Source organism: Geospiza fortis, unplaced genomic scaffold (genome assembly GCF_000277835.1).
Source record: "Geospiza fortis unplaced genomic scaffold, GeoFor_1.0 scaffold97, whole genome shotgun sequence".
Classification (NCBI taxonomy): Eukaryota; Metazoa; Chordata; class Aves; order Passeriformes; family Thraupidae; genus Geospiza; species Geospiza fortis.
Genome location: NW_005054343.1, coordinates 4,269,610 through 4,279,735, shown reverse-complemented (window position 1 = coordinate 4,279,735; position 10,126 = coordinate 4,269,610). Strand labels below are relative to the sequence as shown.

At 54.5% G+C, this 10,126-nt stretch overlaps 2 protein-coding genes across 2 annotated transcripts in view; one reads left to right on the top strand and one right to left on the bottom strand.

The window, feature by feature from the left end:
• DOK4 (docking protein 4) overlaps positions 1-2,521 on the top strand; it is a 4,141-nt gene extending 1,620 nt beyond the window's left edge. The window contains exons 2-6 of the mRNA XM_005422851.2: positions 3-24; positions 116-305; positions 584-722; positions 810-933; positions 1,027-2,521. Coding sequence (XP_005422908.1) covers positions 3-24; positions 116-305; positions 584-722; positions 810-933; positions 1,027-1,151 — 600 coding nt within the window. The 3' untranslated portion in view covers positions 1,152-2,521. The remainder of the gene's footprint in view (positions 1-2; positions 25-115; positions 306-583; positions 723-809; positions 934-1,026) is intronic.
• A 1,252-nt stretch (positions 2,522-3,773) lies between these two features.
• Positions 3,774-10,126, bottom strand: part of POLR2C (RNA polymerase II subunit C) — a 6,849-nt gene continuing 496 nt past the window's right edge. The window contains exons 2-9 of the mRNA XM_031058406.1: positions 9,954-10,124; positions 9,664-9,732; positions 9,506-9,558; positions 9,267-9,395; positions 7,990-8,041; positions 7,108-7,276; positions 4,930-5,004; positions 3,774-4,274 (exon numbers count right to left, since the gene is read on the bottom strand). Coding sequence (XP_030914266.1) covers positions 4,130-4,274; positions 4,930-5,004; positions 7,108-7,276; positions 7,990-8,041; positions 9,267-9,395; positions 9,506-9,558; positions 9,664-9,732; positions 9,954-10,124 — 863 coding nt within the window. The 3' untranslated portion in view covers positions 3,774-4,129. The remainder of the gene's footprint in view (positions 4,275-4,929; positions 5,005-7,107; positions 7,277-7,989; positions 8,042-9,266; positions 9,396-9,505; positions 9,559-9,663; positions 9,733-9,953; positions 10,125-10,126) is intronic.

The following is a 10,126-nucleotide window of genomic DNA, read 5'->3' as shown; positions in this document are numbered from 1 at the left end:
CCGGTGTGCAGTGCGAGCAGACGGGTGAGCGCGGCGGGGAGTGCTCGCCCGGGGCTCCGCCTTGCTGCACCCCTCGCTGATTATTTTATTTGCTTTTTTTTTTCTCCCTTTCCAGACCGGTTCAACGTGTTCCTCCTCCCCTGCCCCAACCTGGACGTCTATGGCGAGTGCAAGCTGCAGATCACCCACGAAAACATCTACCTCTGGGACACGCACAACCCCCGGGTGAAGCTGCTCTCCTGGCCCCTCTGCTCCCTGCGCCGCTACGGCCGCGACGCCACCCGCTTCACCTTCGAGGCCGGACGGTGAGATGTCACCCTTGCCAGGACAGGATCACAGCTCTGTGCCCTCCTCCAGCTGGGCAGTGCCACTGCTGGCATCACCACAGGCAGGCCTGAGGCTGGGGTGATGCCCATGGCTGGCAGGGCTTGGAGCTGGTTCTGATCCCAGATCAGCACCGTGCAGGGGACCTAGGCACAGCTCTAACAGTATGGGAAGCTGCCCCAGCTGTCATCTGGGTGGGTTTTGCTCATCATCCCTTGGCTTGAAGACCTTGGTGACATCCTGTGCCCTGTCCCCACAGGATGTGTGACGCAGGAGAAGGTCTCTACACCTTCCAGACGCAGGAGGGTGAGCAGATCTACCAGCGCGTGCACAGCGCCACATTGGCCATCGCTGAGCAGCACAAGAGGGTCCTGCTGGAGATGGAGAAGAACGTCAGGGTGAGCTCCAGCCCATGCCGAGGGGGGACACAGCTGGGGGAGATGCTGGGGGCCCTGTGTCACCCTCCTCCCCTCCATCCACTGCAGCTGCTGAACAAGGGCACTGAGCACTTCTCCTACCCCTGCACGCCCACGACCATGCTGCCCCGCAGTGCCTACTGGCACCACATCACCGGCTCCCAGAACATGGCCGAGTCCTCCAGCTATGCTGGTGAGTGTCCCCACCCCACTCTGAGGAGATGCTGCTCCTCCAGCCCCCAGAGCCTTCCCCACCAGGTGAGCCCAGCCTCTGTTTCATCCCCAGGGGAGGCGTATGCAGGTGCCCAGGCCAGCTCGGACACCGACCTCCTCAACAGGTTCATCTTGCTGAAGCCAAAGTCCTCCAAAAGCGACAAGCCTGAAGACAGGGAGCCCACATCGTCCCCATGAGCTGGTGTGGGGGGACTGTGGCAGGGGCCCCCTTTTTCTTCTCCAAGGGGTGGCGAGGACGCAGGCAGTGACCCCTCAGAATCCCCAGGAGCCCGAGCTGGGGCAGCTCGGTGCCAAGGCCTTGGGAAGCAGGCACTGGCTCACGCCCTGGGCTGGCGTTAGTGGAGGCGATGGCTGGCTCAGCCTCAACTGACTTCAAATATATATTGAATACCTGTATTGTAAGAGATATTTCCTTCTCACATGAATGCAAATGTGGTGGCTGCTGAAGAGCCCTTGGGCAGATGCCCAGAGGTTTTTGACTCTTAGGGATCCAACTGGGAGGTGAAGAGAGGTGGGGGCAGGGGGTCAAGAAATTTGGAGTTTTCTGCATGGCAGGAAGACTGGAGCATCACTCTGCCATGGAGCAGCGTCAGAGGATGCAGCTGTGTCAGGCCGATGGCGCAGGATCCCATCCCTCCATGAAGAGCAGGGTGCTTCTGAGGACACCCTGCCATCCCTGAGCTGATTTTTGCACTTCTTCAAGCTATTTAAATGCTCGCTGTAGAATTGATATGTCTCAGGAGAAACTAGTTTTCCTTCCAGGGGGTTGGCTGGGGTGAGCGGCCAGGCAGAGCCGAGCTCCCTGGCTTCTCCCACCCCAACACCCCTCACTCCTCCCACAGCTGTGTCCCCCTGCCCACGCCCCTGGTTTATCTGCTGGTGGGCAACCATGGGACTGGTTTTGGCCAGTAGCACCTGTCTCTCAAGGGGCAGCTTTGTGGATATGGGAAGCCCCAGGGCAGAGAAACCCATGCTGATGGGGAGAGAGCCACATTCCTCTGTGCATTCCCACAGCCCTCACTTCCTCCTCAACCACTGGGGGTGGAACTGGGCTTTATGTGCTGAACTTAAAAAGCAATTGATTTTTTCTAGTTCTCCTATTTATTGACCTCCTTTAGAAGGGCTATCTTTTTATTGCCGTGCAAACCTTGGTGTTTCTTTGGAGTCTTCTTTCTGTCTGGGTTGGATGCTTGGTGGTTTTTATTTCTGCCCTTTAAAGCTCCAGGTCCATGTGTTGGGCACAGGGAGTGTTGTGATGTGGGAATCTGTGGTCTGTAAATACTGTGTTTCAGGGTGGTGTAGCTTGTGGCTGAGGGGACATGGGGACAGGGAAAGGCTGCTCCTCGCAGCGTGGCTGTGCACAGAGGGGCTCTGGACCCTAGCACTGCCCAGCAGTGTGTCCTCCCTGGGGTGAGAGGTGGAACTTGCCCTCTTTTCCTGGCTACACACCTCATCTGGAAAAGATTTAACATTTGTTACCAAAAACGTTTGGGTTTTCTGTTTTTTAAGGAGTTGCTCAATGAATAAACAACCCTTATCCACATCCACCCTTCCTGTTTGTCCGTTCCATCCAAGCGCGCTCGGGAAGCGCGAGTGGGAGTTGTGCCTGCCAGAGAGAAAAATGCTGATGGGGGAGATTTCCTGAGGTTCCTGGCAGCATGCTTGGCTCAGGGCTTTGTTCTGCCTCCAGCCATGGCCAAGACATTTCAAGTGAAGCCCTAAAACCACTGGGATAGGAAGAAGGGTAAAGGGAGTTGCCACTCTCCATCAAACACCCCTGAGTGGAACCGGATGCCAGCATCCCCCGTCACCCTCACCTCCAGCTGCCCGTGGCTCTGGGGATGTGCCAGGCCAGTGGTGGCTCCAAGTCCCCAGGTGAAGGAGCTTCAAGGCACACCATCTCCCAGCTCCCCCAGAGCTGTGCCAGATAAGCTGTCCATGCCATGACTGCCTGGCAGCACTGGCCTCAAGACAGCCATGCCAGCCAGCACAGTGATCCCTCCAGGGATGGGGACATGGGGAGCCATGCTGCAGCCAGCTCTGCCACAGCAAGGAGATGGAAGCAGCAGCCTGGCTGCAGCAGCTTTTGCCTGGAGGGGAAGGCAATGCTGGCATGGGCTGCTCTCCCCAGCTCAGTGTGACCCTAGCACCACCCCCTGAACCATCCCCATCCATACCAGGATGAGCACAGGGGCACACAGGCCTTCCCCACCCTCCCAGCTGCAGGTCTCTCCAGAAAGTGTCACCAAGCTCATCCCAAGTCATGCTGGGCAGTGATGAAGGGGAAGAGGAGGGGTGACAAAGGCCATTGCTTTCAGCCACTGCCAGGGCAGTCAGGGCACGGGACCTGCACCAAACTCCAGCTCAGCACACACTGGGGGCTGTGGGCACAAAGAAAAGTATCAGCCAGGGGCCATTACTGACAGCCCATGTACCACCCAGCTCCTCAGAAAAGGGTTCTACAGCACAGGGGTGGAGTCTGTTCCAGAGGATTCTGTAAGTACAGTTCTGCCTGCCTGGCCCAGCTGGGCTCCCCTGCAGTGCTGCCTTCTGCAGCTCTCGCCCCCCCCAGCCTCAAACATGTGCTTTACACACAGCCCTGGATCAATGAACCACGGGTTCCTGCCTGCAGGAGGGTGCTGCTCTCCTCAGGAGATAATGTCACAAGCAGCAATCAGCATCAGCGAGCAATGCTCCCTACAAAGCAGATCTCATTAAGTTAATGTCTATTGGAGGGAAGTAAACGATGTGACATCTCCTCCAGCAGCTTTGAATGAGCTTTCAGGGATAACAGAAAAATTTGGGGGTAAGGCTTTATTCAGCACAGTAAAGAATGGACATGTAAAAGGGTTGTGTAACAAAGGTACACACTTCCCAATCCCAAACACCACGTGGCCAAAATCCAACACCAGAACCAAAACTCCAGGATCATTTGGAGACAAAGCCTGTCCCAGCTAAGATGCTCACTGATGCCCCTCCTGTTCTACCCTACATGTAACAATGGCTTTCCCTGGGAAGGAGGGCCAAGGAAGAGGTGTCCCCAATCAAGTGCTGGGCCAGGAAAGGCTGAAGAGATGATGGGGAGGTAAAAGCCTCTCCCCAGATCTCAGCCAGGCATCACTCACAGCTCACAGCACTCTCTTGCCAGGGCCACCTCAGTTGATAGTGAGGACATCGCTCTGGATCTCGTGGCTCAGCTGTGTCTGGAGGTCGCTCAGTTTCTTCTTGAGGCCGGACAGGGCAGACAGGACGATGGTCTCAGGGCGCAGGGAGCCACAGGACTCCACGTTGTAATAAAACCTGAGGTTACAAGGCAGGGGTTAAGTCACCACCACCTCTGCAAGGAGGTGCAAACCCAGACTGCACATCATTCCAGCCCATCCACACCCACAGCAGGGAAAGCAGGGAGATTGGCCTGGAATCCCAATCATCATCATCGTCATTCACCTCCCAAGCAGGCAACAGCCACTGCTGCCCCTCTAGAACCCTCACAGCAACACTCACAACTTCACAGGCTGCAAGAGCACTTCTGAGATTGATTTCTGTTCAGCACTGTGACCTGTGAGCCAGCAGCCCCCAGCCAGGGACTAAGGCTGGCTGAGGCACTTTTGCAGTGCAAATAACACCAGCAATCAGAGCATGAGACACACACAGGTGAATGAACACCTTCAGCCAGGGTATTTCCCCTGCAGGCCTCACACCTCACTGAGTGTGCACCGCCCTCCCTGGCAACATGAACTCAGGAGAACTGTCTAGGATCCCCCAGAGGGGAAAACCTGCCACATCCAGGTATATCGCCACTTAATGCCAACTCCTGCCCTGCTTTTCAGGGAATGTCAGCTCCCTGGGCTGGCAATTTCAGCACAGTGTAGGCACTCTTTATTAATGAGAGCCCATGAGATGCACCCAGCCAGTCACCCCCTCTCCCAGCTGCAGCACTGCATTCAGCTCCCACCTCTCTGGCTTGCCATTGGGGTCGTAGGGAGCCTGAGCATCCTCATCGTCGATCTCCGAGTACTCACTCTTGGGCCTGGAAGCAGAGAGCAGGAGAGGTTACACAGAGGTTACACAGAGCCTGCTCCAGCCTGGCCCCACAGAAAGGGAGAGCAGGAGAGGTTACACAGAGCCCCTGTCCCAGCCTGGCCCCACAGAGCCCAGGCACTCAGTCTGGCCCCAGTGAGTGAGCACACAACAGGGTGGTCATCAAACATCAAGTCACAGAAAGAACCTCAGTCACACATTGTGCTTTCTGGCTCCTCACTAATGCCCCAGAGTCATCCAGCAGCACTGGAAGAAGGGCATCAGCCCTGCTCTGCCCAAACTCAGCAAGCCCTGTACTGTGGCTCCATCCATCTACACTGGTACAATCTGGCAGGTGCTTCCAGTGAAGGGATGTTGATTCCTGAAGGGACTGTGTTTATGGAGCCTGGATGCTTTTATGGAGTAATGGACCTTGAGTTATCTTTTCTTTCTACTTCCCACTGGGCCAGGAAAGCACTGGAGTACGCCAGCACTCAAGCCTGTGAGGCACAGTTGGCTTGGAGCCAGCAGGAAAAAAAATCTCCTGTACAACAGACACCACCTGCATCAGTGAGCTCCATGCTGATGTCCTGCACCCTCATTCCTCTACCAAAAATCACTGCAATTCCTGTGCATCAGTTAGGCAAACACATCTTTTTACCTTATGCACTCCTTGGTTTGTAGAGCACCACACCAGAGAGACTGCGTGGAACCACTTAATCCATGTAAGAAAACCCAAAGCCTTGAGCTGTCTGAGAAGGCAGCACAGAAAATCCTGTACCCACCAAGGTCTCCTGCTGGCCTTCCTCTGCCCCAGCAATGCCCAGAAACACTGATCCCAGCACCCTGTAATCAGCTGTCTGAAATAAAACTCTGTTTCTCAAACAAACCCTCTGCCTGTACAAACCACCGAGAGAGATGAGGTGTTAATGAAGAGGGGATTTCTTGTCACTTGCAGAACCACCTATGACCAAAACAGTGCAGAGGTTTCCATGACCCTGAGAGCTGTTTGGAGAGTCCAGCTGCATGCCAGTGCTCTGCCAACAGCCTCAAAAAGCAACTAGCACGAAAAACTAAACCAAAAATCATAGCTAGCCTTGGACAGCAGAAGGCTTTGGCTCTGTATTGTCTTCACAGGGAGACAGATGAACTTGAAAAGACAGACATATTGTCAAGAACTGGCAGCTCCAATATCAATCCTCTTTGGGGATTTTTCCAACTTTTACATATATTTTGCCTAGCACCTCTCAAAAATTGTTTCCTGGTGCCCTGTCTGTTGTATGCCACACCAGGTTTGTGAGCCTGCCAGTAATCAATGTTTACAGCAGCACATCCACCACCCTGCCCAGTCCCTGCTCTCAGCCTGCCCTGCCTGAAGGCACCTGGTTCCTCACTATGCTGCTGGCTCAATGATAGGATGTCTGCTAGGTGATCACTGGGATACTGAGCCAGGAGCAGCTCAGGTGAGCAGCATTCATGAAAAGTCATGCTCTATGAAGTCCTCACCCAGGCCAAAGCAAGGCAGCAGATTTCCAAAAGTAAAATATGCCACTTTTGGATGAGAAGCTGTGTGCAACTTGTGCAGAATGGTATTTCAGAGTAGAGGAAAGGGCCAGAGAGGGAAACCCTGCAAGAGCTCAGGCTCTAGGAGTGAGGAGATGTATGGGTTAAATCACAGCCATACTGGGCTTCCTCAAGCCAGGCTGAAAAATCAGTCTTGCAACTCAACCTTCCACTCTTTACTCTCATAGCAACTTCTTTCATCTCACATGGATCTGCTCCTTCCTCAGACCTTACTCCAACCTACAAAACACTTGCACAGGGAAGAAAAAAACAGCAAGAAGTGGTGAAAAAGGGCATGAAAGCGAGGCAAACCAGCAGTGATGGTACGTGAGGGAGGACAAAAGATGACCACACACCAGTCCACCTTGTGTGCAGCTGCCAACAAGTGACTGGCCTTGCTTCCCAACCCCAGGAGCAGAGTCTGTGCAAGGGGATGTGGCAGGCACGCTCCCCATCGCTTACTGAGCCACATTATCCCCAGGGCTGAAATGTAAGTTGTGTCCTGCTGGAAAACCCTTCCCAGTCGCTGCAGACAGACAGCAGGACATACCACTCCTCTGGCTTGGGGTACACGGTGTGCCTGAGCGCGTTGTCGGGGTCGTACTCGAAGGCCACGCCGGCCGTGGGGTTCCACTTGGCGTGCTCCTTGCCAAAGCCCTTCTTGGCGTAGGCCCGCAGCCGCAGCTCCTGCCCCTTGCGCAGCTTCACGATCAGGATGTCTGCAAAGCACGCAGAGGAGACAGCAGTGGGTGAGCACACCCTGCAAAGGCAGATTTCTGGTGCCCAGGAAGATGTCACCAGTATCCAGGTTTAGCTTGGATCCTTAGCGGGGTGTGACTGTGTTTACAGCGGTCCGAGGATGAGGGAAGAGACGAGGATCTGGCTCCATGTTTCAGAAGGCTTGATTGGCTCGGACAGAGAGTCTGAGCCAGCTCACTGTGATTGGCCATTAATTAGAAACAACCACATGAGACCAATCACAGATACACCTGTTGCATTCCACAGCAGCAGATAACCACTGTTTACATTTTGTTCCTGAGGCCTCTCAGCTTCTCAGGAGAAAAAATCCTAAGGAAAGGATTTTTCATAAAAGATGTCTGTGACAGCGGGGCTCAGCTGTGTCCTCAGAAGAGTGAAGTAAAAAGGAGCTACACAGGCCCCCCAAGGAACAGCCAACAGCACAGCATTTCACCTCCCTGATGTCTCTAAGCTACCACAAGGAGAGACAGAAGCACCCTTTTCAGTTGTGGGACAATCTGACAATTAAGATAAAATGCTACCCCACTTGTGCAGTGACACCAGCAGCTCAGAAGTGTCATATTTACAGCTGCCTTATGGTTGCACAGCTAGTAAAGGAAGAATGAGTTCAAAGAACCTGAGAGAAAAGGGAATTTCCTGCTACAGTTCTTATTGCCAGTGACCCACCACTCACCATCCTGCTCCACGTAGTCATTGGGGTCGTTGTCTCTGCTCCGAGATGTCACCTGCAGCAGCCAAACAAAACCAAGCAAATTAGGGACCAGTTCAGCTTGGATGAGTGCTCCAGCACAGCACATCTGCTTGGCTCCTGAAGTCACTCCCACAACTGCTACAGATGATACACAGCACACAGCCAAAGGCAAGTAAAAGACAGCAGGCTCCAGCTGGGCTCTACCCAGGCACACACTGTCACCAGGCAGCAGGAGCAGCCCAGGCTGTGGTGACATCTGGATTCACCTCAGCAGTGTACTAGAACATTCTCTGCAAGTCCCTTTGTCTCTGTCCCACCTCAGCACCACCAAGCCTCCCCAAGATGACAGCACAGGAGCTGGTTGGCAGCACTGCCCTGGCCCTGGCCCCTCACACTCTGCCATGCTGAGAGTCAAGAACCAGCAAGCCAGAGGCCTCAGGGCAGCCCAGGATTTTGGGATGAGGGGTGCAGGATGAGGCCACACTGCTTTGCAGCCCATCAGACAGCAAGTGAAGGACAGCATGGCAGAGACAAGGAGGGCACTGGCACACACATCTGCTCCTGCAGATACTTCTGCTTTAATCAACCACTAGGGTTTAAGTGGAGCTTTAGGAAATGTGAAATGTGGTCAGAGTGTCTACATTCCCTGTGTGTGCCACCCTGCCTCTGCAGGAGCAGGAAGGTCACCCTTCCCCTGTACTCAGCACTGGTGAGGCCACACCTTGAGTGCTGTGTCCAGTTCTGGCCCCTCAGTTTGGGAAGGACACTGAGACACTTGAGCACATCCAGAGGAGGCAACAAGAGCGGCTGGGAACACAAACCCTGTGAGGAACAACTGAGGGACCTGGGGGTGTTTAGCCTGGAGAAAAGAAGGTTCAGAAGTGAGCTTATCACTCTCTACAGCTCCCTGAGAGGTGGCTGTGCTCAGGTGGGGTTGGGCTCTTTCTCCAGGCAGCAAGTGACAGAACAAGAGGACACAGTCTCAAACTGCATCAAGGGAAATACAAGTTGGATATTAGGAAAAAGTTTTTCATGGAAAGAGTGATCAAGTTCTGGAATGACCTGCCCAGGGAGGTGGTGGAGTCCCCATCCCTGGGTGTGTTTAACAAAGCCTGGATGTGGCACTGGGTGCCAGGGTTTAGTTGAGGTGCTGGGGCTGGGTTGGACTCGATGATCTTGAAGGTCTCTTCCAACCCAGTGATTCTGTGAATCCTGTGAATCCTGCTGTGGGTGCTGTGAGTGCAGGAGGTGGCACTGACCGGGATGACGCGGGGATTGTTGGAGATGAGGTCCCGGGACGTCACGTGCCGGGTCTGGTCCTCATTGCAGCGAACGTCCAGCGTGAACTCCACGGAGCACTCGGGGCAGAACTCGTCACACGTGCAGTCCTGGCACGCACACACACACAGGTTCTTTATGCACAAACTGCCAGAGCTCCCCATCAGATCAAACACCCACCACCCTCAAAATGACTCCCCACAGCATTTTTGTGACTCACTCTGGAATATTGCATCTTATCCACAATGTCATCGCTGGTGAGAGGAATGAGACCTGGGAGAAGCAGGAGATCAGAGGAACATCTGATAAACCACAAGAGCCCCTAACCCTGATTTTGCCCACAACACACCTTCATCTTCCTCCCCAACCAGCACTCACCCAGCCTGTGTGCAATGAACTCATCGTGGAGCACGGAGGAGTTGGCATCTATCTGGACCCAGTCAATGGCTGCAGAGAAGAGAAAGTCACAAACTGAGGAATACTCATGTGGGGAAAAGCAGCTTGTGAGGGTACAGAAAACATTACAGAGACTGCAGAGACACTGGGGCAGCATCTGCAGGGCACAGTACTGGCTGAACACGGGTAAGGAGAGCCAAAAGCAGAGAGGAGAGGGAGAACACGGAGGGCAGCCCAAGGGACTCTGACCACAGGCAAGCAAAAGGCCTCACCTATGGTGGGGACTTCTGCGATGAACACTCTTCGAATGGAATTCGCCACCCTGAGGGAGGGAAACACCCGTGGTTGGGCACGAGGGAGCGTGGGGCTGCAGGCCCGCACAGCCCTGGCCGAGGCTGCTGCGGGGCTTTGCCTCAGAGACCCTGCCCGGCCGCCCCCGGCGCCT